We start from the raw sequence: 27,771 nt of genomic DNA, 5'->3' as shown, positions 1-27,771 counted from the left end.
CCTCCATCCCGCCTCTCTGGCCTCCAGTTGGGATTGGATTTGGCAGGAAAACAACCCCCATGGGACAGTGGTTGGGGTTTAGAGCAGGTTCTGGGGGGAGCCCGTCCCCGTGGGACCCTGGTGGCCCCAGTGACACAGCAGAGACAGGGAGGAGGAGTTATCATCAATTCTTAACATTTTATTTCTTTACTGGGTTAAACAAGGAGCAGAGAAAACCTCGGCCCCAAAATACAACAGAACTGAAAGCATTACAGGTACAGAGACTATTGAACACAGAGAGTAGTAGGATAATATTTTAATACAACTGAATTATAGCATGGGATTGTGTTTTTGTTGGGTTTTTTTTGTTTGTTTTTTGTCAAACCAGTTTGGAAAATAAATGTAATAGGAACTAGTGCAAAAAAGTTCTAAACATGAAGCACAGTGTATAAAATGGCATAAGAAAACTGTCCCCTCGAGGACACAGTCACTTTCTTATGACAGAAGGGAGAAAGAGAAACAGAAGGGGGGTGGGAACAGAGGGAGGGTCCAGGAGGCGGAGGAGGAAAAGCTGGAAAGAAAGAGAAACCGGGCCGGGGGGATTGGAAAGGATACTTTGACTTCAGCAATGTTGGTTTGTGTTTCACCACCACGCACTGTTACAGGACCTCGTTGGGGTCGGGCCGAGCTCTGTCACCACCCACATGGCACAAGCACTTGAGAAGGGTTCGGGCACCAGCAGCCCGGGCACTGCAGGGGTCGGGTCCCACAGGTCCCCCCGAGGTCCCCACAGGTGTCCCCAAGGCCCTGGGACACCCAGCACAAGGCAGGGAGCCCCAGCTCGGACACACTGCAGAGAGAGAAGGGCACGAGGGGCTGGGGTCTCCTCCTGCTCTCCCTTCCCACACCCCTCCTGAACACGGCGTTGGCTCCCTCAAGGACCAGCACGTGGAATTTGCTCCCAGTTTCCTCCCCCAGGAGCATCTCCCTTTTGAAGGCATCCAGAATATGAGACTCAGAGGAGCTGGATTCAGTTTGGGTTGGAACAGAAAACCAAATCAAACCTCCACCAGAGGGATGGCTGGGGATCCCCAGGAATTCCTCCCAGGCATCAGCATCTCTGATTCCCATGGGGAAGGTGTCCCTGCATTCCCAAGGTGTTATCCCAGCCTGCTCAGCCAGGATTTGCTCCAGCCTGTTGCCACCACAGAGCCACCCAGCCTCCTGCCCTGGAGAAACTGGCTGGATGCTATTTTAAGGAGAGCTGGTTGGAATTCCTTACAAATTGCTATTCTCTCCCAATCCACTGCTGCCCGTTCCAACTCTGTGAGCAGAAAAAGTGTGATTAATTTTTTTTTTTTTTGCCTCGTTTTCTTTTTGGAAAATGAAAGGTTTTGTGGGAAAGGACTGTTCTGGATGCATTTCTCAATTTGGAAAAAAAAAAAAAAATGGTCATAATGATCAATCTGGCTTGTTTTGACAAGTTTCAAAATTTAAAAAAAAAATCACTGTCTGGCTCTTTTTGTCTTTTTGTTTTGCAACTTAGGCATGTCCAGTTCCCAAATACATTTAAAAATGGTAAAACCAACCCCAAATTTCATAAGCCAAACCTAATTCTTGGGGTTTTTTTGCTGAGTTTCAGTTTACAACAAGCAGAGCTGTCAACCTTCTGGGCTGAAAAAGGATCATCCTGAAGTGCTAAAAAGGCTGGAAACCACTCCTGGCCTGCCTGGAACACAGGTCCTGGAGATGTGGAACAGGGAAGGGTGGAGGGACTGGGCTCAGGAACTCACCCATCTCCTGCCCAGGCCTTTGAGAGGGGCTGAGAGCTTTGATAAAACCCCAACAACTTTAAAAATTTATTATTACTTATTTTTTTATGATCCTCCATTAAAAATGGTCCATCCCCCACCACAAACGTCTCTCTGCTCCCTTCCTCCTTCCTCACAGAGACAAGCAGGGCTGGGAGGTCACCTAAAGAGCCACCTGGACCAAGAACACACCCAAAAAGAGCTGCTAAAATCCTTCCATTCTTGGAATAAAACGGACTCATGGTGGGAGCTGTGCAGCTCCAGGGCTGCTGTGATGCAGGAGCTCCGAGCAGGCTCCTTCTGTGGGACAAGGGATGATTTGGGGCTTGTGTGATGGTGGTACCTCCAGCTGGGATGCCCATGAGCTAACTTTTGGGCTGAAGGAGATCCTTAACATCCAACCTGAACATGGCCCTTCCCAACTTTTCCAGCCTAGCTTAAGAGAGATTTAACCCCCAGGGATGGAAAGCCCCAGGGAAGCACAGAATTCCCTGCCTGTCTTGGGTTACAATGCAAGATGTAACCAAAAGATAGGTGGGGCAGTGCTCTTTATCTCCTCCATGACTCAGCCCTGGTAACTCCCTCCAGGGAAGCACCAGCCACTCTACAGGGAGCCATCTCCACTAATGGGCCATCAGGGTCCCACAGAATGACTCACTGAATCTTATCATCCCATTGTGAGATGCTCCACCCAGGGGGAGGAGCCAAACATTCCTACTTGGATATAATCTGAAGCCTGGAAACCACAGGAGCACTGCCACTGGACTCCCAGAGGACAAGAGCTCCATAACCACCACTGGACCTCCAGGGAAGGACCAGATCTTTCTACAGGATCACCACTTCAGCAGAACCACATCCATCACTCCATTTAATCGGACTGCTACCACCACCCTGACCGACAGGCTGTCAGGCCTATTCTGACTCTATCAGTCTAAGCCAGTGTTTCTGTACTACTGCCTTTACTTTAATTTTCCTGTTAAATTGCAGTTCTGACTTGGAATCTCCCGCTGGTTTGCTTTCAAGCTAGAACATTTCTGGTGCCCAAAGCGGGGCACTCCTGGAAGATGGTGGCGGTGAAGCGCAGCGCTCTCTCCTTGCTGGAGGTTTACACCGAGGACTCGGACCTGGAGTGGGACAGCGAGGCCGGCACGGCAGGGAGTGATGTGGGAGCGCCCGCCAGGGAGAAAGGAGGCCTGGTGTCAGCTGGGTATGGAGAAGGTGACTTCACCCGCCTGGATGGGGATGAGGAAGGGTACGAAGAGGAGAATGATGGGAACAGCAGGCATCCAGAAGATAACAATTCACAGACTGAAAAACCTGAGGTTAGTGACTTAAAGGAATTCCGAGAAGTGGAGGAAAGAGATCATCACGAGCTGGTTGCTTCTTTTTCAGAGAGAGTGTGGAACATGTCTCCAGATGAGATCAAAATCCCTCCTGAGCCTCTTGGCAGATGTTCTAACCAATTGCAGGATAAAATTAAAAAGCTGTATGAGTGGAAAATGAAAGAGGGCATAGATATGAACTACATCATCCAGAACAAAAAGGAATTTCGCAACCCCAGCATCTATGAAAAGCTGATCCAGTTTTGTTCCATCGATGAAATTGGTACAAATTACCCAAAGGACATGTTTGATCCTCACAGCTGGTCAGAGGATTCATATTATGAGGCACTAGCTAAAGCCCAGAAGACCGAGATGGACAAATTGAACAAGGCCAAGAAAGAATGTACGAAGATTGAATTTGTGACTGGCATTAAAAAAGGTACAACAAGAAGCGCTGCTTCCACAACCACCACAACATCCAGCACCACTGTGGGAGATGCCCAGAAGAAGAGGAGGAGGTGCAAGTGACACGTGTTGAGGAAGGGTCTCAAAGAATGACTCATAAAATGACATCATCTCATTGTGAGCTCCCCCGCCCTGAGGGGAAGAACCAAACATTCCTATCTGGACATAATCTGAAGCCTGGAACACCAAAGGAGCACTGCCACTGGGCTCCCAGAGCACAAGAGCTCCATAACCACCACTGGACCTCCAGGGAAGGACCAGATCTTTCTACAGGATCACCACTTCAGCAGAACCACATCCATCACTCCAATAGCCACCATTTAATCGGAACTGCTACCACCATCCTGACCGACAGGCTGTCAGGTCTATTCTGACTCTATCAGTCTAAGCCAATGTTTCTGTACTACTGCCTTTCATTTTCCTACTCAATTGTAGTTCAGACTTGGAATCTCCCGCTGGTTTGCTTTCAAACTAGTACACTGCCCCATCACTTTCTGGCAGAATCCAGGAATGTTTCTGTCCTGACATTGTCTCCACCAAGCCCTACAGGCATTCCTTTCCCAGACAGCAGCAGGAATGGGATTAGGATGAATCACAAACTGAGGGTAATCTGGGCTATGGGACCTTACTCCCTTTGGCTTTGTGGAAATCATGGAATCCCAGAGTGGTTTGGGTTGGAAGGGTCCTTCAAGATCACGCAGTATCACTCCCTGCCGTGGAGGGACATTCCACTATCCCAGCTTGCTCAAGCCCCATCCAACCTGGCCTTGCACATTCCCAGGGATGGGGCAGCCACAGCGTTTCCAGGCATCTTAACAACCCATCACAAACCACCACGCTCGGTGCCACCAGAGACCAGAAGGCACCTGCAGAGCTCAGCACAGGGACACTCCATGGCCTGGCCTCTCAGGATCCTGACCAGGAGCAGCAGATATCCGGGATTTTCCCTTTATTCTCTTCCTCCAGGCGGCAGCCGATCATCTCTCGGCCCCGCCCGCAGCCCTGAGTGGCAGTGAATGAACTGCCCTGACATCTCCTCTTGAAGCAAAGCAAAATGTGTTGAAGAAAAACCAGTTCCAGATGTTTTCCCAGTGTTGCCAAGTTACTCAACATGTTCTGCTTTAGTTGTCAGATGCTTTCAAAGCGATTTCCCTAACTCCGAGCACGAATGGTGAGGGCTCTCCCTGGGAATCTTCTGCCTGGGGCTACCATGGGTCTGTATTTTCATAAGAAAAAGACTCAGCTAATGATTAATGTTCCCCAGAGGAAGCGGGGCCTTTCTTTGGGATTTTTCTTCAGTTATTTTTAATTAATTTGTACAACTGGCAGCTACATGAAAGTGCAAAACCCGGGAATAACGCTGGACCCGACTCCTTTTGCTCCTTCTCTCTGCCCACACCTTGAGCTTGTGGAGACATCATCATCCCTCAATTCCCTGGGGATAAGAAACCTCCTCACCAGGGAGGAATCACTGCTTCCCACTGGGAATTTTCTCTGAGCAAAGAGAAGTTTGTCCCCTGAAGGAAAAGTTGAATTTTACATATTAATCCCAACATGGGGCATCTTCTTTAGGGAGAAGAGATAAGGTCATTGGATGAAAAGGACAAAGCCCCTTGGGTTTAAATTCCTGGTAGGATAAGTAATTTAGAGCTCATGTTTTCCAAGGTGGCTTTGGGAATGTGGAAATCATTTGGGATTGCAAAGGGCCCCTGCTCTGGTGGACACAGGGCTTGGGGTGAAGCATCCCTGGACACATAGGGTAAGGAAGCCCCTCCCCTCCTTATCTAGGCACATTCCTTCTTTATTCAAGCATACTCGCTCCTTTTCCAGGCACATTCCCTCCACTTTGTAATAAAAGTAATGCCAGTGGTGTTAAGTGAGACAATGTCTGCTTCCTGGGCTGTTCTCTCAGAGAGCAAAGCCAGAGTACTTGGGCATGGAGGATTAGGAGGTTGTAATGTCAGACCAAAGGCAGGAATTTTATCCAATGGGCTCCTGATGATGGACTGCTCCATACACTACTTCCAGCTGCTCCTGCTCTGGGAACAGCCTTGTCTGGATCTGTTTAAGGAGATTGGCAAAGTGTTGAATGCAGCATATGGTGCCCTAAAACCACAGAACTTATTGACAGCAGCCCAGACTCGCTAAAGATCTTCCAAAGCCTCGCTCTGGGAAGACCCAGCACTTTCCTCCCACTTGTAGCAGGTAAAGTCCATCCCACGCTCCCAGAGCGGATCATCCGCATCCCATGTGCTCTCTCTGGCATCTCGTCCTCTTGGGAACACCCCTTGGGAGCCCTGGCCTGGGAAACACATAGATCTCCTGTCCTGGGGTCCTCCTCACTCCCGGTGGATAAGGCTCAAACCTCCCCAGTAGCCACCCAAACCAGCCCAGTTCTGAATTGGCTACATTTCCTGATTTACTGGGACACAACACGTGCTCCTGAACTCCGGAGGGAAGCCTCCAGCTGGTGTTAGGGAAGGTGAAACTGTTTCTCACAGTTCCCAGGTTATCCCAGCAAATCCCAGCTGGCACCCCCTGAAGATGACTTGGGCTGTTGGATCTCACTCCTGCAGCTCTGTGGAAATCATGGAATGGTTTAAGTTGAAAGGATCTTAAAGCCCATTCTTTTCTACCCTCTGCCATGGGCAGGGATACCTCCTACTGGACCAGGTTGCTCCAAGCCCTGTACAACCTGGCCTTGGAAACTTCCACAGCTTCTCTGGGAATCTCACATCACCCATCACCATCCCCAAGCCTGGCCTGACGCTCCATCACCAGTAAGACACAAGGGCGTGAGGGCAGGGAGAAGGATGCACATCCCCCAGGGTGGTGCCGGATCCGGATGTGGTGCAGGGACTGAGGCTGGGCCACCCTACACCCGCCAGCGCTGCTCAGTGTCACACATGACACAATGAACAGGGCCAGTGACTCAGGGCCACTTGCTGACGCACCACACTGGGCTATTCTTCTCTCTCCCGATGAGTCGCTCCAAGATTGGACACAGTCTATCTCCAAGAGAGGCGCCTGGAATTAGCTTAACTCTTGGCAGTATGGGAGAAATCTAATTTCCTTCGGGATCCGGCTGTCTGGAGGCAGGGACGGGGCTGTGCTCCCTCCCCTGGCCTGCCTGGGAGCTTTTGCTCCTTGTCAGAGAAGCTCCACGACCCACTGCTCACAGAAAACCAAGGGATTGGATCCCGGTTCGCAGAACTGCTCCATGTCCAACTGTTCTGATTGGTGTAAACTAGGCTGAAATTACACAGATGTCATGAGGAATAGTCAAATGAGAGACATCCTACTTTTTGGGTGACAGTAGCACCCAAAAAGGGAGCAGATTCCCAAAAACGGGAATCTGCTTGGGAAACACTCTCAATCTTCCATGAGCACCACCCCAAAAACCATGGGACAATGGGATCACAAGCCTCATCTCTGCAGGACTTTGGGAACAGGCAACTGGTGGTGTGTAAACAACACCCCAAAGCTCTGAGATTCAAGTCAAAGCAGGAATCAATCATTCAGCTGCTTCTCAGAGCCTCTTTGGTCTGGAAATGGGCTGGAAATGTCAGGAAACGTGTGCTTCCCATGAGATGCCTGGTACTTCCTTCTTCCAGCCGGGCAGGAAGTAGCTTTGCTCATGGGGCTCTGCTCACGGGGCTTTGCTTGGTTTTGCTTCACCTCAACAGACCAGAAACCACAAAACTCCTACAGGTCATCAACTCTGGGACTTCTTGTACCCTCACGGGGATCTGGGATCAATTTGGGATGCAGGACATTCCTCCTGCTCCATTCCTGTCTCCTGCAGTGACCCATGCAGGGCTCTGCTGTAGGTTCCTGTCGAGAGCCAGCCTGGAAACAGAGGGACCATCCCAGCCCCTCTGGGAGCAGGGACTGGGTTCACACCCAACTCGTGATCTTGTGCTAAAACACCCTCTTTTCCTTCCCTGCCCACACCCAGGACAAATTACAGCCCCTGGTGCCTGGCCTGGAGGCACCACCTCGCAGTGTCCATGCTGGGAACAGTTCTGGTGGGTGGGTGGAGAATTGGGAATTTCCTAGAAAATGACCTGGGGATCAGATCCTACGGATCTGATGTTTGTTTGGGGCTGAATCCCTGGATATGCTGAACTCAGGTTAAAAAACTACCCCAAGTGAGCCAAATGAGGCTACACCAGCCAGCACCTTGCCCAGCCAAGTCCAGCTGGGCTCCCAGAAATTTCCGGATCTGGGGGCATCCATGGATTGAAACTATTCACAAAAATGCTCCTCCCTAGCTGGGCTTTATTAGTGCCTCTTTGTGTGGGAGACTCTCCCTCCAAGCCAGATTTCTCCAGCCCGTTTGCCCAGTCTTCCTGCCATCCAGTCAATGATTTGTAGCTGGGAAGCATGGAAGGATGCCTTTGGGATTCCCTGCATCCAACTGTTGCCACGTGGGATCCCTCTCCCTCACAGCCTGTGTGCTGCTGGAGTCACATCTCCCCAACCCCTCACTGAGACCAGTCCCACCAGCCAGGGAGGACAACAAAAAAGGTTACATCAAATCATCAGGACACTTTGCAAAGTGGGATGTGGGAATGCTGGGGACATCCCTCCTACTCCACGCCTCCTCCCTCTCCTTGTCCTCGCACAGAGGAGCAGGAAAGGCCAGGCTGGAGGAGCAGGCTGGGATGCAGTGAGACCAACCCCGAGTGGTACCACAGTGCAGTGTCACAGCGTCCCACTCCTGTCCCCAAAAGCCATCAGCAAGGCAGTGCCGCGCTGAGGACACTGCGCCCCACCAGGGTGGTTTGGCCCCAAGCCCCAGTGGCTTTTCCCTGGGACAGGAGTGGGCCAGGCTGTGCCGGGAGGTGCTGCCCCTCCGCCTGCTCCCTCGGGATTCTCATTCCTCAGGAGAAAAGGAACGAGGGCTGGGCTGACCGTCAAACCTCGGCACGGCGCGGGCGAGGGAGGCGCGGGCACTCAAGGCACTCGCGGCAGCGGCCGGGGGACACCCGGCAGTCCCATGGGGACACCCTTCGATTCCCAGGGACCCCTCCCCTCGGTCCCCCTGCCCCCGTGCCGTTCCTGCCCTCCTGGCGCCTGCGGGGCTGGGAATGCCGGCCCTGCCCGAACCCTTCTGGCGCCGGGTCCTGCAGCCCTGTGCGCGTTAGAGACTCTTCACCACGGGGATGCCCCGCACGAGCAGCTCTTGGGGGATGTGCGGGGGTGCGTGTGTGCCACCCCCAATCCCGTGCCTCCCATTGGAGGAATAGCATGTGCCCCCCTTATGGGAAAAGATCTGGCGTTCTCCTTGGAGGTCGGCTCTGCCCTCTGTGTCACTCGTCCCGTGCCATGCTCTCCTCCAGGGCGGGCGGGGCCTCCAGGCTGAGCCCCCCGGTGCCGCCGTGCACGCTCGAGAAGGACACCATGGTGTGGAGGAGCATCAGGACCAGCACGCACAGTCTGATCCTGCTGCTGCCGAGGCGAGACCCCGCAGAGACCGGCAGCAAGGACGGGGAGCGAGGCTGGTGGTACTGGTGGTACTGGTGGTGGTGGTGGTGGTAGAGGTGGTAGTGGTTCTGCCTCTGGTGATGGAGGTGGGGGTCGTGGCGGTGGAAATGGAGCGACTCTGACGCCGTGGATTTGGGGGATGTGTCCTCGTTGCTGTCTGGGGGGTGCTCGCAGGAGTCCCATTGCACCTCACAGCACTTGGCCTCCTCGTCGGGCAGCTGGTTCTCCAGCAGCCCTGCAGGAAGGAAGCAGGAGGAGGGGTCAGCTGGACACTGAGGATGAGGCTGCAGAGGAAGTGAGCCCTGGTACCCACCAGCTGCGGGATGGGCACATCTGAGAACCAGGACATCCAGACACCCCCTGGGACTGGCCCCAGCATGTCTGTGAGCCTGCACACACCAGCAAGGCGAGCTCCCCAAATCCTGCTCACAGCAGTTCAATATCCCCACCCTGCTTTAATCCATCACCCGCAGCTCCCTCCATGCTTTAGCTTTCAGTCAGAGGTAGGACTTTCACCTCCTGGGCTGAGATGTTGCTGTGCCCCCATTAACCCCTTGGGATGGCCATGTTTTGGCATCAGGCAATGTTTCCACACTGCCCATCCTCCCATCCACCTTGGCAAGCCTTCCAAACCCGGGGAGTGGTTTGGAAATTCCCCAGGGCTCACCAGCACCCCCCTGCCGTGCCCGTGCCCGGTGTGAGCCCGGCCCTCCTTACCCGTACAGATGAAGCCAGGCAAACCTCCATAGATCAGCTCATCATTGTCCGGTAACACGAAGGGGCACCTGGTCTGCACCTCCAGGCAGTATTGCTTGCATGGGATCCGCTGCCGGCACTGCTGCTGGGTCACGTTGAAGTACTCGGAGCACAGCCACGCCTTGTAGACAGCCTGGGGGAAATCATGGAGAGGGACAGCTGGAGCATCGCAGTGTGAAAGGGGACAGGAGAGATCCCAGCTCTTGTGGGAAATGTGTATTGGGGTCATTTGTTGAACATCCCTCCTCGGCATGCTTAGAGAACCCCCCTGCTCCACTTTCCAGCTGCATTTTCATTTTCTCGAGGCTTTAAACCCATCACTTTGTTTCCCCATGGTTTTCATAGATCCTTATGATTGTTTCTTTGGCCCATGGTGGTGTCTCAGGATTAAAGATGGTTGGGAAATTCTTGGCAAGTTATTTCAGTTTGTTTTTTTTCCCTGGAAAATGCCAAATCATGAAAACCAGAATTTTCACAGAATTGTGTTTTTCTTAGCTTTGGTGAAACTTTCATCCCAAAAAGTTTAATGGGCACCAGGACACAATTTATGGAGTGAACATTTTGGAGCAGTGGCCAGTACTGTGGCCAGGGCTGGCCCCTGGGATGTGGGAATGCAGGTGCTTGTTCTCCTTGTCCTGTTGGATGTTAATTACTGGGACACAGTGGAAATAGCTCCAGAGGAGGGAATGACTCTGCAGAGTGTGAGGACACAAGCAGGGGAGATTCGAGGTCTGGATCTGCGTCCCTGAACATGTCATCCCTGGAAGCATCCAGGGCCAGGCTGGATGGGGTTTGGAGCACCCTGGGATAGTGGAAGGTGTCCCTGCCTGTGGCAGGAGGTGGGATGGGTTGGTTTTAAGTCCCTTCCAACCCCAACCATTCTATGACTGCATGATCTGCCTGAGCTGATTCCCTAGAGCCAAGGAGGAAGAAGCCATACTCCAGAGGGGCCACAACCCCCACTGCAACACGTGCTCTCCCTGATGGCCTCTGCTCCCTTGGGGACAAGTGTGTGGAGACAGCAAGGAGGACACAGCAGGAGCCCTCAGTGGGTGGCACATGGCCCTCTGCAGGCATCATGAGTTTCTCTCTGTTTGGAAAAGCAGGACCTGTCACTGCTGCTATGGAACCTCAACAGGATGTACAGGAGGGTTAGAGAGCTCAGGGGACAGTGACACGTTACACTGATGGGACACAGCACCAGGGGTGTACAATGGGCTCCAAAGCACCCACTGACTGCCCAGGATGTATTCAGACAGGCCATATCCTTATTCCAATCTGAGGACTCAACAACTCCCTGCCTGGACACGATGCTGTTGTTTCCACACCCTCCAGACACACTCCAGTGTAATCTGGAGCAAAACAGAGAGAGGCCTTATTAATTACCTTAATTATTTGGGGTGCCTTTAGAGCAACAAGGAGAGGGTGTCCTGACAACACCCTGACCCTCAGAGTGTCCGGCAGCGAGCGGCTGGATGAGCTTCTCCTTCTCCTGGTGACCATCCAGGATTTTGGACAGCTGGTGTGAATGACCTGCTTGAATTTGAACTGGCTGATTTCAGGTGGGTGAATTCCTCCCAAGGCCATGAAGTTTTCAGCATTAAAATCTGTATGTATTAATTAAATCACAACCAGCCTGCAGTTTAAAGGGGAATTTATGAACACACAAGAAGCTGGATGGACATCACTGGCATGCCCAGCCCTATCTGGGATGGACACCCTGGATCCATTCCTCCAGCTCAGCCTCTTTTCCAGCCCTCATCTGCCTTAGGATAAACATCTCCATCAGTGGGACTTCCTCGTGTTTCCCAAGGAGGTTGTTTTACAGCACTTATCTCGCTGCCTACAAGTTTTCCTTCATACTTGACCTACATTTTTCCATCCAAAAGTTCACTCCCTTCAATCATTGCCTCCACCATTCCCTCTCCCTGCTCCGTGTTTACACATCTCTAATATTTGCAGATGTCTCATGCTCCCCCTTTAGTCACAACTCAGGCGAGCTCGGCTGATTTACTCACTCCCATTTCCTGCCAGTCTTCTTCCCAGCTCTGACTCTCCCACGCTGCTTCCCAGATCCCAGTCACATCCCTGCTCCCACCTGGGCTCACATGCAGCCTGGCATGGAGGGTACACTGAGTGCTCCAGCAGAGGATTGTGGGTGTCACTTGAGCTGTCCCAGTTCCAGATTTGGGTGGAAAAGGCCAGAACAGGAGATTTCCCAGAACTTGTAGGAAGCTGATTGGGTTCACCCTGCTCTTGTGTGGAAACAGCTGGCACAAGCAAGCTCTGCATGGATCCACACATAACCCCCCTAAAATGTTTGTGATAATTCCCATCAGGGAAGTCTGGCAGAGGGTTGAGGTCACAATTAATGAATATTTTCATTAATTTAATGAAAATATGGAAGAAGACACTGCAAGGAGCTGGTGATACCACTGGGGAGGGCAGAGCTGGAGCACACATCCAGAACTTGAACCAGGATTCCCTGGCTGCCTTCCATTCTTCCTTCCCTTTCCAGAGCACCTGCCTTCCCTGAGGAAAGCACTGACCCCAGCCAGCGCTTACCATTCCCTTGTGGCAGATCCTCCAGGTGCTGCAGCAGGAATTCCTGCAGCTCTGCAGGATGGAAACTGTGTGTACTCAAAAACAGAGACATGCAAGACCTGCCGGTCCAACAGGGCTCTTCCACTCCACTGGGATCAGGCTGAGACACAGGTGGATCTCCTGGAGATCCCAGTGTCCTCCCATCACTCACACACAGAGATCCATGTCACAGACAAGGAGCAAATTCCCTGTGATGCTCAAGGTTTTGGTATCTCCAAGTTTACCCCACACAATCTCCTTAGTTCTGCTCTTAAAAAGGACACGTGAGAATTTAAAATAGGAGAAATTTATTCCCTGCTTACATCAGCTAGGGAAGCTCCCTGGTTTCCATCCTTGCCCTCTCTGGATTCTTCAGGAAGCGGGTTGGGTTGCAATCAGTGTTCCTGCCATTCTGGCTTGGCTTTTGGCAGATCTCCAGCCTGGCCAAGTAAATTAGTGACTTCAACTCCAAAATAGCTCCGGTTTGGTGCCCTCTTCCTGCATTTTTAGCTCTGGAGGACTGGCTGCATGACTCTGAGAAAGCACACGGAATTTGGCTGCCTAGGAAAGGAGCCAACTTCAGACACCCAATTTATATGGAAGAGGACAGGCTTTGGAATTTTGCAGGTGGGATGAAAAACCTCATCATAAAAGACATTCAAAAAACCCCAAAATGAATTGGATTTCTAATAGTGAATTAGGCTGTCTGCTCACACTTCCAGTGGGATCTGGAAGCAGCAGTCAGAGGGATGGCGCTTTCACAGGGAATTCTGTGCCAAATGGGAGTTCTTCCCTGCCTGTACTATTCCCTGTCTCCTGTCAGTACCAGGACTGCATTCCCCACCAAACAGCTTTTCCTAAGTCTTTTTGTGTCCTTAGGATTTCTGTACAAATTTGGCCACTTCAATGCCAGTCCAGTTGCTGCCAGCATGTTGGAAACACTGGCACTGCCTGTGGAACCATCCCAGCTACATTTTGGGAGAATCAAGGAGCAGGAATGGAGCAGCATTCTCAGGACACACCACCACTGCAGAGGATGCAGTGCTTGGGATAGTGTGGATGCCCACTGGGAATGCCAGCTGTAATTAACACAACAAACTGTTGTTTTCCCATTTGAACAGGAATCAATGCTCGGGAAGTTTCCCCAAGGAAAATCCTGCTAATGGCACAAACATAACAAACCCTTTTCATTAATTACTAGCAGAGGTTGGGGCAGCATCCCCAGCCCAAAATCCACCTCTCTGGAAGGGGGTGATGCAGTCTGGAAGGCAGAGAGCGAAATAGGGAGCTTTTCCCTACAAAATAACCTCAGAAGGAGACCTGGGATTGTGCTTGGACCAGAGGTGAGGATCATTCTGGAAGTTGGGCCCTGCCATCATGACTCTCCTCTTTTCCCTCTTCTCACTGGGTGCACCCAGCTCCCAGCAGGGAGGGGAAGAAAAATCCCTGCCTGTCCCTGCCAGATCCCCAGCCTGGAGCAGCCCGCTCCCCTCCCAGAGCAGTTCCTGGGACTCACATTTCCATCCTGGTCTGAGAGGAGCATCTGGAGTGGCTGTGCCTCATTAATCTTGGACACAGGGAAATGAGCACTGCTAATGAGCCGCTCGGGCAGCTCTCCAAGCTCTGGCACATGAGGATGCAGCGCGGGAAGCAGGACAGGCTGGGGGGGAGAGAAGAGCCCCCTTGGATGGCAGAGGATTAAGGGAATACTGAGGTCCAGGGCCAGCCAGGAGGAGTCACAAACACATCTGCAATGTCCAATTACCACTGTATTCAATTAACTCAGACAGGAACAATGTGGAGCTTTTTTTAGGCTTTTTTAAAAATTCTCCTTGCTATGGGCTGTTCCAACATCATCTCTGGAACAGCTGATTTTTGGTTTCTTTGATAGTTCTGGAGTTGTTATCCCTGCATTGACACATTCACATGCTCTGGATTAGGAGAGAGGGGACAAAACCACCAACCCAACCCTAAACCCCAACAACTGGGCAGCATTATGGGACTTGTATTGTTTTTACTTCATTTTTAATATAAAGTTGCCTTTTGCCTGGTGATGACAGCACTGGAGCCGCAGCTCCTCCGTTTCCCAACCAGGGGAGCCTCTGCCCATTGTACCCAGCTCCAGCGGGCACGGAGCAGCGGCTGCGGTGGGCACTGGGATGGGGCTGCCAGCAGGAATGCCTGGGACACAGCTGGGGATAGGGAAATGGGGGTGGATGCACACAGGCTGCAGGGAACAGCACTGGTGGGAATCCCACCTGGAGTGGGTGCTCCTCAAGCACCACTGGAAACTCCACACAGAGCTGCTGGGCTGGCTGGCACATGCCCATTCCAGGTTCTCCAGTACCCTGCAGCCCATTCCTCTCCAGGGTTGGTTTTCCCAGAAGTTCTCCCCCAGCCATCCCACCCATGATACCAGTTTGCATCCTGCTTGTTGTGTGTCGTTCTGGGCACAGGGGGTCTGGGTCTGGCACAGACCAGGCTCATCCTCCAGGAAGGTCCTGGGCAGTGGAACATCCTCTACACTCCCAAACTGTGCCTTCCCACCTACATCCCACAGGACCAGACCATATCCCTTGACCTGAGTGATTAAGTCACTCCCAAATTACCTGCAAGCAACTTGTCAGAGCTACTCACTCACCACTCCATCACCTCATGAAGCAGCTGATAGTTTTAAAGTTTAAAACTTCTAGTTTTCATTTTAAAAATAAATCATTTTAGCTTTAAGTCCCAGTTCTTGGATTAAAGAGACTGTCTGAATGCTCCTTCTTTTAGAGGGAAAAGCTCCAGATTTCCCCCTCCAAGCCACCCAAACCCAGTCTGAGACACACAATGCCCCAGGTGCTCATAGGTCAAAACTAAGAGAAAATAGCTTTAAAGTGTGACCCCCCACATACCTGACACACTCAAGGTCCAGGTAACAACTGTCACGCTATGTCACGATATCAGGCAGCTCAACACATGCCTTGGGAAGGACTGGAGTGGGAAAGGATGGGAGAACCAGCACCCCAACCTGTCTCTGCAACCACACACACACCCAGCACCCACAGGTGATGGGCCAGGGGGTGGCAGTGCCAGCTCCCAGTCCGTGACAGCTCCCAGCTCTGGGTAGGAGGTGGCAGTGCCAGCTCCCAGCCCTGGGAATGCTCTCAGGGGACAGACACCACAGTCACAGCCTCCTGGCTTTGCTCATCTGCTCATGGCACCGAGGGCTGCTGTGTGCAGAGCCCAGGGAAAAGCCTGGTCTCATCCCAGCAGATGCCACACTGCCCTTGGAAGAAGCCCAGGAGGAAGAGCTTGTGCTCGTGGTTGTACCAAAGCAGGAAACATTCCCTGGAAGAGCAGAGCTTGTGGACTCCCTTTGGACACCTCTGACAGCTCCTGTGCTGAGGGGACAGAGCACATGGCATCCCAACACGGCCATGTGCCTGTGCCTGTTGATTAATCAGAGTAATTAATGGCACAGCTGGATGAACAGGGAAGCAGTGACCACTGCCAGGCCCTCCTGCTTCCCACAGCCAGTGTCTGTCTCCATGCATGTCACAGGTTGCTCCATGGCCCTGCCCAGCAGTGTCTGCAGCCCTTTCCCTCCCACCACAGCTCCCACTTTTCCCAGTGCAGGCTGGGATCTAGCTGGAGGTTACCCCCTGTCCAGCCACCCAGCCCTGCCTGACCACTCCTACAGCCCCCAGCAGGAGGCTTTTGATCCCAGATCACTGCTACAAAACATCCCAATTCCCATGGAATATTTCCATTTCGTTATCAAACTCCACCTTGGGGTAGATGCATCCTCTCCCCAAGGGGGTGAGCACGGTGTGACTGTGCTCTGCTTACAGATGGGAGCTCTTATCCCAGCATTCCTGATGTCAGTCTCCTGTTCAGTCCCCCCTCCTCACATCCTGGGCGTGCTCCCTCTACTCACCCTGGGAATTCCCTGGCAGTGTCTGGCACACGGTGGCCCAGCCATGGTGGGCTGCCCGTGGGCACTGCTGCCAGACCCCAGGCACAGCCAGTCCCTGTCCCAGGATCCCAGCCCAGGAACACGGTGAGGCCAGAGGGACCTCTGGCCTCTGGCCAGAGTATTCCCAGGCTTCAGTTAATCCAGTCTGCTGCTCTGTGCTCTCCTTTCATAAAGGGCCTTGGCTGGGCTTTAGAGATGAGAAGAGCAGCTTGTCAGGAAGGCAAGGCCAGCTGGAGTCTGGAGGTTTGTGTGGGAAGGGGTTGGACACCAGGAGACAGCGACAAACAGCTGGTGGCCAGGGAGAGAGCAGCTCTCCCTGGCATCTGGAGGGCTCTGTCCTTGTGACACCACATGGCCATGCCCCAAGGTGGAAGAGGGGAGGTCAGGCCTCTAGTTCCAGGGTGTCACCACACTCTGAGGAAAGTTCTTCCCAATATCCCATCTAACCCCACCCCCTAGCAGTGGGAAGCCATTCCCTGTGATCTGCCCCTCCATCCCTTGTCCCAAGTCCCTTCCAGCTCTCCTGGAGCCCCTTTAGGCCCTGGAAGGGGCTCTAAGGTCTCCGTGGAGCCTTCTCTTCTCCAGGTGAGCACCCCCAGCTCTCCCAGCCTGGCTCCAGAGGGGCTCCAGCCCTGCAGCAGCTCTGTGGCCTCCTTGGGACTCTCTCCAGCAGCTCCATCCCTCACTTGCCAGTCCACAGTGGGGCAGATACCAGCCCATCCTACCAGCCCAATGACTTAAAAAGTAATTAAAGACTTCTGCAAAACTGAAGCTGAACACAATGGAGTTGGGGACAGAGGGAAAGTGAGGTCCCTGCAATCCATTAGGATGGTTTGAGGAATTCACTCCCATTAGATCCTGCTGCAGCCAGGGGCTTAGCAGGATTCAAAAGTGGATTAAACATTTATACAGCTAATGAGAACATCCTGTTACATTAGATAGGATATAAAAAAATAAAGGCGAGACACTTCAGTGCCACAAGCCATAAATTACCCACCAGTGATGGGGGCGAGGGAGAAGTTTCTGCGCTCATCCCTCTTCCAAGGAAGTGATAAGGTTGCAAAATTGTTCTCAGGATGGTGTGAGTGTCCAGCCCAGACAGGGCTTGTACAGCAGGGATGTCTTGCATCCAGTGCCTATGGAACAGCCCAATCCTGTACTCTGCCAGGAGCCCCCTCCACAGCATCCTGTGAGGTGCCACTTGGCTTGAGTGGGAATGGGACAGGGTATAAGGCAGCAGGAGGAACCTGGTCCCTCCTGTCATCCTTGTGCACCCCACAGAGATGGGCAAGCAGAAGGATCTTGCCCATCCCCGCTCCCTCATGGAGCAAACAGTGGGGAGACAGGAGCATCCCAGCTCCTGGGCACCTTCCGTGGTCACAGGGAAGTGCAGAGTTTTCCATGCTCATGCTGGGTCTTGCAGCCACCTCAACTTGTGCCCACAGGTCCCTTAAATGCAAGCAAAGATGATTTTGAGATGCTTATCAGCAATCCTGGCAGCTCCTACTGCTGGAGACACACAACAGGCCATGGCTCATGTCAGACTCAAGAGCTGCAACCTCTGGTTTTCTCTCCCTGGCTGAACAGCACTTGCAGAAATCTCCTGCTCCCTTCCCTGGGAGGAAAGCCCCAGGATAATGCTCAGTCTCTGTGGTGAGCAGCAGGCAGCGCTCCCGGCTGGCATCGCTCCTCAGACAGAGAATCCCAAGGGATGCACTACTGAGGGGAAGCCCATTCCTGCTGCTCTCCCCTGGAGCGAGCCCAGGACAGGCTGGGGCTCTCCCTGTCCCTGTCCCTGATGCTCTGCAGAGTGGAAGTGCTTCCCCAGCATTCCCATGAGCAAGGGGTGTCTGGAGAGTGGTCCCAGGACCACACTCTGAGCCAGGCTGCCACCCCAGAGCTTCTGGTGCTTTCTGACAGTCTCATTTGAACGGGAAAGTAAGGAATGATGACAAACAAGCAACACAGCACGGCAGGAAAACACTGTTCCCTGCACACGCACCCTGTGGATTCTTCCTCTCCACATCCAGCTCCATGGAAAATGACACACAAGACAACCAGCTCCAAGGAATATGACACTGAAGACCAAGAGGTCAAGGAGATGCCCATGTCTGAAGGGAGTTGAACTTACTACATTAAAGACACAAACAAGGCTCCTGCTCTGCCAGCACTGGTCAGTCCTTCCCAAACTGTGTCTGTTCAGAAAATTCCAAGAAAATTCTACTTGCCTCCTCTCCCTCTGTAACCACCAGCAGTGGGGAATGCTTAGGGCTCATGGTGCTCCAGGCTTCCTGATCTGTGCAAACCCAGGAGCTGGCACACCACTCACCAGGAAAACCCCCATCCCAGCCACTTCCAGGCCCCCTCTCCAGCTCTACCTTCGCTCTCCTGTCCATCCGCAGCCTCCACCCACCAGCAGCGCTGCAGAGCTGCCGTGCAGGGATAAAATTCCAGCCAAGATGCCAAACACGTGTATCTGTTATTCCCAAGAGGATGAGCAGGGCAGGTGGCATTTCCTTCTCCAGCCAGGACCAGGAACACCAGGACGCTGGCACAGGCAGGGCTCTGGAAAACCAAATCCTTGCCAGGTGAGGCCATTTCATGCTGCTTTTTTAAAAGAGTGGCCACGTTGGCAGCATCTGGTGGTGCCAATGCTGCCAGCACTGCTCTTCCTGTAACACCCCAGGAACATGGCTGGGAGAGAGACCCCAAGGAAAAGCCAGGAGCTGGGAAGAGGAGTGAAGCTGAAGCAGGCAAGCCATTCCAGGCAGGCAGCTGCTGGCTCTGCCCACGGGAATAGGGCTGGAGCAGCATGGACAGATGGCTACTTCTTGCCCAGGCAGCCTCTGTGTCTCATTCACAGATTTGCTGTCCCTGAGTCATTGCCCTTCAAAGGACAGCAGAGCTGAGCTCCTGTGTGGAGCCAGGCATGAGTCGCATCCTAATGGCATCCCAGTGAGAGCGGGAATAGCCCCCGGCAGCCAGCTACATCCTGCCTCTGCCACCTGCCTGCCTCCCACCCTGGAGGGCAGCAGAGGAAAAGCCTGTGGGGCACCCCTAGGGACTGGCCTGGGGCTGTGGGATGTTTTGACAAACCCTCTCTGTGTGGGATCCTTGGCACTGCCCAGCACCGGGGTCAGGCCAGGCCATGTGTGATCCTCGCTGGGCAGAACGGCTCCTTTCCTGATGGAAAAGAATCCTGTCCTCAGGCAGGGACCAGGTGAAGCCCGTTGTGAGGGCAGGTCCAGCTGGGTTCAAGCAGACACCCTGTGCATCCTCTCCTACCTCTTGGTGCTGGTGTAGGAGGTGCTGCCTCCTCTCCCTGGGATGCACATGGGGCTGGAAGTCAGCATGGCACCAGCAGATCCCTTTGTCCATGGGAAGCATGGATCACTTCCTGGTAGGAAAAGCAGTGTGGCAAGACAGCCGTGATCTGGACAATCACAGGCAGCCTGTGACAATGGATGTGCACAGCAAGGGGGTTGGGGGTCGTACTTGTTTCCCAGATCTCACACTTTGCTGATATCGCATGTGCTGCTGAGCTCCTGACTCCCGGAGCCTTCCCGCACCACACAGAGCAGCCGGATACTTTCCATCTCCAGCTGCTGGGGTGGCATCTTTGAGGAGCTCATCCCCCCTGCTGGTGAAGCCCCTGTGCCCACCATGTTCCCAGGGATGGGCACACACAGAGAAAAATGTGGGCTTGCATCCAGCACTGATGGCAGCAGGCACAGCTGGGAGCACATGGAGCAGGAAGCAGTGCTGCAGCCCGTGGCACTTGGAGCTACTGGTGACAGTGTGATGGAGAGAGATGTCACCCTCCCTCGCTGTCCCTGCACCATTTGCCCACCTGCCTGTTGCTCCATGGAGACCTGCTGCTGCCTTGGGAAACTTGTGGGTTGTCCCTGCAGCACCACTGACAGACACAGGTGAGGACAGGCAGACAACAAGGACTGACAGACAACCAGAGCAAGAGGCAGCCAAAAATCACCCAATATCCCTCCCATTCACATCCTGACCCCACCAGAGGCCGCTTCACCCCACAGCACCTGTGTGGGTTCAGCCTCCAGCCCACCACACACTCACAGGCAGCTTGAGATGTCTCCAAGCAAAACTCAGGACTGTCCAAGCACCATCTGAGCATCCCCCACTCCCAGCTGGCTTGCAGCCCTCCCAGGTCCCACATACCACTGGCATTCCTGACACCTCCACATCTTTTATTCCAGGGGGCAAACTCCTTCCATCAGTTCAGCTTTTGTTTCTGTTTTTCAAGCCTTGATCTCAGTTTTCAAGCATCGAGGAGATACCAGACACAAGGCACTGGAATTGGGCTGTGCCAGAAGCTGCAGCCACAGCACCTGCAGACCAAACCCACCATGGTCCTTTGGCCCAAATTCTTTATACAACTGAACCACATCTTTGTGCAAGGCTGCAAAAAATTCCCTTCCCTTTGTTCCCATGGAATGGGTGGGGAACATGGAGCTGCACACTTGGCTAAGCTCATGCATGTGCTCCTGCTCAAGCTGCCAAATGACTGCACTGATCTCCTGGAACTACTTTCGAATTCACTCTGGAACCTTTTTTCACCTCATGAAACACCTCACTGGCCAGGCTGGTTCTGGAGAAGCTTTGGAGCTGACACAGGTATGTAGGAGCAGACTCTCTCCTCCTGCTGCTCCTGGTGCACCAAACGCTCCACAGGAGACCAGGTCCAGAGTGCAACTTTGCAGTCACCCATCCATAGATTCTCTGGAAGCCTCACTGCTAAAGTAACTTAGCAACTTTAAAAAACCTAAAGTAACTTAGTAACCTTAAAAAAACCACAAGGTTTTGGTGAAGCCACTTTTGCCATGGTTCTCAAGGGACCTTCCCTCCGTGCAAGGAGCCATCCAGGCTCAGAGCAGGAGTGCACCAGGTTTAGCAGCACTTTGGATAAGCCCAGCCCAAAAAACCTCAAGTTGAACTACTTTTGTGAAGGTCAAATGCTGCTTTGGTTCCCCCAAGAGGTGTCTCTGGCACTGGGATAACCCCAAGACATGGTGTTCCCAAAGCTCCTGGTGCCAGCAGGCTTAGGTTTCCAGAGGATATTCCACAGGGAGGGATGCTCTGTATGGATGCTGATTGTTGATGCTATTCCTGGTTAAACAAGAGCCAGAAAACAGGACCCCAGAGGGTGCTGAACCTGGGCACTGGGGATTTGCTCCCTGCTCTGTGTGGGATGTGCCAGGGCTGATGCCAGAGCAGGAACAGCCTCCATTTCTCACTGCATCACTGCGCACCTGCGGCACAGAAACACCAGCAAAGCCTCGGCAGTGAAATCCTGCCTTGCCAGGGGTACCGGGGAAACCAGAGGTGCAGAACCAGATCCCACAGGCCCGTGCACAGAGAAACCTGATAATCTAATCACAGCTGAGATGCTACAGCTCCTGTCCAGCCCAGCCTGCTCAGCTCTGCTGCCAGCCCCCTCCTGCCTGTCAGCCCTTCTCTTGCCACAGCTTTGTTTCTTGCAGCCTAATGACTCCTTAATTCTGCAGGCTTTGTCCCATAGATCTTGATTTGCCCCAGGACCGGTGGGAGGGGGCACTTTTGGGAGCTGTTGGGGCGGGAGCCAGCATGCAGAGCTTGGCCTTGGCATGAGCAAAGCTCTCATCTGTTGTCTGAGCTGGAGGAACACTGCTCTTTTCCTGTTTGGAAAGATGGGAAAAGGCACAAATGAGCCCTAAGCATCCCTCAGGGCATTGCTTTGGAGGGACAGCAATTTCCTCCTGCACTAAGTCCTGCAAAGCCTGGGCTGACAGTTTGAGTGCTGCTGCTGCCCCACATTTCCTGATGGATATTCGAGTCCAATATCCATGTCCCCGGCCCGTGACCTCCTCAAAAGTGTCCCCACAACTGCTCAGTGCACCAAGTTCATTGTGTCTTGCAGTGACAAAGAGTACAAGTTACACAGCAACGGGCGAGATGGAGACGGCCGGCAGCTGCTCCTGACTCAATTAATGACTTTTCCCTCTTATGTTCAGAAAAACACAGGCGTTTTCCACCTTTTATCCACACCATCCCTACCAAGCACCAGGACCCAGCAGCTGGCAGGCAGATCCTCGCAGCACGAAGTGAAAAGTATTTGAGAAGATGGATGGACCTTGTGGACCCACTTCCCTCTCCTCCTCCTGTCCACAGGATGCCGGTGCCCCTGTCCATGAGTGCCCCTGTGGGAGCCAGATCCCCAAAATCCCACCAAATGGGAAATGCAAACAATAAACCCCAGAAGTGCATCTTCATGGTCTCTCAGCCACAGGGATTTCTGGTGTTAGCTGGAAGAGTAACAAATGAAAGATTTCCAGGGAGTGATTTGGAAGTTGACGGTGCTGCACGGGAATAACAACATATGCAGAAAGTGGGATTTGCCCAGGAATGATCCCCGAGCAGAAAATGAAAAGGGAGAATATGACAGCACTGAATAATCTCAGCAGCTGAATTACACACAGACCCCGCCATTCCATGGGATTCCTATCTCCCAGAAGGACTTTGGTCCAGTCTTCCCTAATCTCCAGGCACACGGGGATGTTGCAGGCAGGTAGAGAAATAATAAAAGAAAGGCCTCATAAAATCAGGCGTGCTCTGTTAAATCAATAGCTAGCCTGTCATTTCTTCTAAGTGCAGCTACTACTTTGCAAGTTCCCATGTGAAAACTATCTGGGTATGAACAGTTCTTTAACGTAACAATCTTTTTTGGGTGAAAAATAAGTGCACCTGCATAAACATTAGATCTGTTCCCTGAGAACCCACAAAAGAAACATGTAAACGACCTGAACCTTAGCACATACACACAAATCACCTTCTGACCCACAAATGAAGTAGTAAGAAAACCACCAGGTAACAGATGTTGCACATGAGGTCTGTTAAAACGATATAAAATAAGTTACGTGAAAAAAGATTCGGCTTTTCCTGCATGAAGAAAATGGAGCTCAATTGATTTATTCCAATGGATGAATCTGGGGTTGGGATGCCTAGGATGCTGTTTCCCCTCCTGGCAGGACCTGCTTTTTCTCCCCAAACCTGAGGGCAGCTCTCAAGATGATTTAAGAGGGCATTATGTGTCTCCTGAAACCAATCCACAACACTTACACACTTCCAAATGCTTAGCTCAGGGTGAAACCTGCTGCCATAGGAAGGAACTGGCAGCTCCAGTTGGGATTTGGTGTTGCTGTTGTTTGAAATCAGGTGGAAAAAAGAGCCAAGATCACCAGAGTGGTTTGGCTGCCATAGAGCTCCCTGTGAGCTGTCTACTGAGCCACAGTTCTTAGGCACCAAATTCCAGAGGGATCCATGGCTCAGCAGAGGGAGGCTATGTGCAGGTGAGCTGGAGCTGCTGTGCTTCCTCATCTTCAATTTTCCAGCTGCTGTTACAGAATGGCAGGGATGTGAATGGGATGCAGCACTAACCCTCCACACTCAGCCCTCCTCTCACAGTCCCATGTCCCAGAATTATAATTTAAATCTTGTTTCTCCAGTTCCAGAGCTCCTGAAGCCAGAATCCTGCTGTGAGGGCTCTGCAGGAGCTCTCACACTGGCCAAGCTGCACATTCCACTGTTTTCCTCCACTCCTCTGCTGTTTTCCTGTTATTTGCCCTCAGATGTTGTCACCATCAAGCAATAGCTCTGCCATCCCTCACAAACAGGTATTATCCAGCATCTGGATGGGAATCACAAATTCAAACTGCTTCAAAAATCCCACCAGCCACATTTTTCCAAGGCAATGAGTAACTGTAGTCCCTGCTCAAGTCCAGAGGACTCAAAATCAGGCCAAAACTCGCTCGGCACCACACTGCTGGAGGGGTCTGGTATTAGCCTCAATTCACAGATGAGGAACAGCCACTGAGAGGGAAAAGCTGAATCTCATGGATGTGAAAGGCTGGAATAAGACACATAAATATGGAGTGAATGGCCTTAAAAAAAGCAGCCTGATTTTTCAGGAGCAACCAAAAGGATGGGCGCTGTGAGGGCTCCGGTGGGAGCGTGTAGACTGGGCACTCCCATGTGAATTTCCCAGTGGGTGGCCCAGGGGAGTGTGCACAGGTTGTCCCTGCTGCTCCTGCCTCCTGTTGCTTCCCAAGTGCTGCCTGTGGAATGCAAGGCTGGAGCTCACAGATGCTCTAAGGATGCACTGACATGACACGGAACCAGTTCAGAGGGATGAGTCCTGCCACTACCTCCAGCTCTGCATCTCCCCAGCACATTTCCTGCTCTCCCATGAAGGATGTTAAACCCAGGGATACTTAGTGGAGACTCATCAAAGCACGGTTCTGTTTCTACATACTTTGGAGTCACAACATAATGATTATTTTCTCACCTTGTTTGCTTTTCTCTCTGGGTCTCCCAGCAGAGATGGAAGCTAAGCCTGAAGTTGGAATGTTTATGCTCCACCAGACATGGCACAGGGAGATCCTGATCTTGCTGGGCCCCTGGAAGCAGGAGCAGCACAATGGACAGCACCAAACTCCCTGTGGAAGTGGAGCAGCAGGACCAAACTACTCAGAGCAGGCTGAATACTACGTCCCTTGGAAACCACAGGGGCAATTTGGGAAGCAGACCGTAATTACCTGCCTGGCCCAGGCCCAGAACACAAGCACAAGCTCCTGCTCAAACCCAGCTCCCCACAGAAGTGACCCTTGGAGTAGTGGCCAGGATCTCACCAATGTGCCCTTGGTGGAAGACACCACCTCCGTGTCCCAGTGTCACACACTTTCCCAGGGCATGAACGTCACTTCAAGAGCTGCTCTGCAAATCCAAGTGTCCCTCAAAACTCCTGTCCCAGAAGAGGAGCAGCCAACCCTGTGGTACTGCCAGAGAGGAAGCTCTGCCACCATCCCTGTGGGGACAATGCTGTCACACACCCCAAGACACAGCTCTGAGAAAGGGAAGCAGGTGTAATTATGGAGACCATTGCCCTTCCCAGAGGTGATGCCTGGAGGGAACGTGCACAGGTGAGCCAGGCAACTTGGAGCTGGTGGAAGCTGGAGGCACCACGGGCTTGTAAGAACAGAGCATCCAGCAGAACCACACTGGGGGTCCGATGGAGATCCAACCACAACTTTCACCTGGGAGAGGAGATGGTTCCATACTGAGCCTCGATCCCATTGATGCTGAGAGACACAACCAACCCATCAGCTTTCAGAACAGAGACCGTGCCCCGGGGCTGGGGACAGTCAGTGACACTGGGGGGAACTCCCAAGCTGGGAGGCACATTCCAGTACCCCTGGGCCAGCTCCCAGGGCAGAAAGGGAGCTGGAAAACAGCTGCTGCGTACATGGAAGGGGCCCTGGCACCATGGTTCATCTCAGGTCACAGCTGGTCTAATGACAGCCAGGCAGAACCCTGGGCTGTCCCAGGAGCAGCAGCAGGTCTGAGGCAAAGGTGAGGGGCCTCACACATGTTCCAGCTCAGCTCCTGTGTGCACAGGGGTGTGCACAGAAAGGGGTGTGGGTAAGGCTAGTAGGGATTAGGGTGTGATGAGTGAGGTGGCATGTGGGATTGGAGTGTCAGGAGAGGGGTGATGGGGAATGGGGTGTCATGAGTTGAGTGCTCAGACTGTGTTGGGAGCAGGGTGTTGGGAATGGAGTGTTGGGAGTGGGATGACGGGAGCCGCCTGTGTGTGCACAGGTGTGAAGGGATGTGCAAGTGCTCATTCAGGCCAAGTCCTGCTTTGCCTTCTCTGTCCCACCACCCTGACCCAGCCTTCCCAAGGGCTCAAGACCTGTCCCACCACCACTGCCAGGAGAGGTCTGGGGAGCAGAGGGAGATCCCAGCCTGCAGGTAGGTGTGAGAGCAGGGGGACCACGGTACCCCCACACCACCAAGCCCGCTGTGGCCCAGCTCACCCGAGACGGCCCCTCGTACCTTGCAGTCCGTCAGGCAGGATCTGACCGAGTACTCTTCCGATTGCAAGTACTTCTCCAGCAAGAGGTCGAACTCCTCGTATTTTTCCTGAGCGTGTTGGTCCAGCCGCTGGTACGCCTGGACGCAGCTGCTACAGGCCTCCCCGTCCAGCGCCCCGGCCGCCGCCACCACCAGGTCCACCATCAGGTTGTCCAGGCTGCAGTCCAGGCCGTCGGGGCCGGCCATCTCCCGCAGCAGGTCCCAGATCGTGTAAGTATCACAAAAGGAGAGGTTGAAGTTCCTGAAGTAAGCCTGCAGGAAGGTCCTTTTGGAGGAGGGCGAGGCGAAGAAGGGCGCGGCGGCGGCGGCGGCGGCGGCGGGGGGCGAGCGCAGGGGCGCGCCGGGGGCCCGCGGGCGCTGCGGGGCGAGCAGCCGGGCGCACGCCGAGTCCAGGTCCCCGCGGGCGGCGGGGCAGGGCCCGCCGGGGCCGCGGCTCAGGTTGCCCAGCAGGGCCTCGCAGCTGCCGCCGCCGCCGCCGCCCGCCGGCTCGGCCGCCAGCAGCGCCCGCGGCCCGCGGCCCCGCGGCCGCTCCCGCGCCCGCAGCTTGGCCCCGGCGCAGAGCCACAGATGGTCGGAGAGGAGCACGGTGAAAAAGAGGAGCGAGGCGAGCGACAGGCGCCATTTCTGCGCCCGCTCGGGGTCGGCCACCGGCTTGTCGCTGCGGCGCGGCGCGCAGCACACGGCCCCGCCGGCGGCGCCCCCGCGGGGGGACATCCAGGCGCCGCGGATCATACCGGGGGCGCGCGGGCCGCGGGCGGGCAGCGCCGCGCTGCCGCCGCTGTCACCTGCCCCGCACCGCCGCCATGCCCGCGCCGCCCCCGCCGCGCCCCGCCGCCGCCGCCGCCGCCCGCCCCGGCCCCGGCCCCGGCCCCGTCCCCGGGCATGCCCCGGCCGCCCTCACTCGGCTTTCCGCTTGCCCCGGCGCGGTGCCGGGGCCGCGCCGCGCCCGCCGCCGCCGCCGCACGGCCCCATCGCCCTCAGTCTGTCGCCATCTTCGGCCGCGCCGCCAACACCTTGAGGAGCCGCGAGCGCTGCGCCTGCGCGCTGCCTCCGCTCCGCCGGCACCGGCACGGCCGCGGCCCGGCCCGGCCGGCGCTGCCGAGGTGCTGAAGGACAGCTCCGCTCCGCTCCGCTCCGCTCCGTGCCCGGCCCGGCCCGGCCCGGGACACCCCCGCGACCGCACACCCGCCGCAGCCCCGGCGGCAGCTCCGCGCTCTGCCCCGTCCTCACCCCCACCCTGACCGTCACCTCATCAGCGCCTCATCCGCACCCTCAACCTCAGCCTCTTCCTCATCCCCTCCCTCATCTTCGCCGCTACTTCACCCCCACGGTCATCCTCACCTCACTCTTGCCATCATCTTCACACTCATCCTCATCCTAACCCTCACCTCACACCCACTTGAATCCTCATCCTCACCTCACCCTCACGGACTGGCCCCATGCCCGTTGCCAGTGTCAACAGGTCCCC

At 54.1% G+C, this 27,771-nt stretch overlaps 2 protein-coding genes across 2 annotated transcripts; one reads left to right on the top strand and one right to left on the bottom strand.

The window, feature by feature from the left end:
- Positions 1-157: 157 nt before the first annotated feature.
- Positions 158-27,049, bottom strand: NALF2 (NALCN channel auxiliary factor 2). The gene is made up of 3 exons (XM_053990255.1): positions 26,265-27,049; positions 9,785-9,956; positions 158-9,302 (listed from the first exon to the last, which is right to left on the bottom strand). The coding sequence occupies exons 1-3, from the start codon at positions 27,033-27,035 to the stop codon at positions 8,893-8,895; spliced, it is 1,353 nt and encodes a 450-aa protein (XP_053846230.1). The 5' UTR covers positions 27,036-27,049; the 3' UTR covers positions 158-8,892.
- Positions 2,855-3,640, top strand: LOC128814578 (SAP30-binding protein-like). The gene has a single exon (XM_053990545.1). The coding sequence runs from the start codon at positions 2,855-2,857 to the stop codon at positions 3,638-3,640; it is 786 nt and encodes a 261-aa protein (XP_053846520.1).
- Positions 27,050-27,771: the final 722 nt, after the last annotated feature.

The sequence above is a fragment of the Vidua macroura genome, chromosome 14 (genome assembly GCF_024509145.1).
Source record: "Vidua macroura isolate BioBank_ID:100142 chromosome 14, ASM2450914v1, whole genome shotgun sequence".
Lineage (NCBI taxonomy): Eukaryota > Metazoa > Chordata > Aves > Passeriformes > Viduidae > Vidua > Vidua macroura.
The sequence above is the reverse complement of the archived record's forward strand: the minus strand, read 5'-3'. Positions and strand labels throughout refer to the sequence as shown.

What these genes read in the sequence shown, in the direction of transcription:
- LOC128814578 (XM_053990545.1), top strand. Translation starts at nt 2,855, where the DNA reads ATGGTGGCGGTGAAGCGCAGCGCTCTCTCCTTGCTGGAGGTTTACACC.
- NALF2 (XM_053990255.1), bottom strand. Translation starts at nt 27,035, where the DNA reads ATGATCCGCGGCGCCTGGATGTCCCCCCGCGGGGGCGCCGCCGGCGGG. An exon ending in CCTGCCTGACGGACTGCAAG is followed by an intron (nt 9,957 to 26,264) that starts GTACGAGGGGCC and finishes GATTTCCCCCAG; the next exon opens with GCTGTCTACAAGGCGTGGCT. An exon ending in GCCTGGCTTCATCTGTACGG is followed by an intron (nt 9,303 to 9,784) that starts GTAAGGAGGGCC and finishes TCCTTCCTGCAG; the next exon opens with GGCTGCTGGAGAACCAGCTG.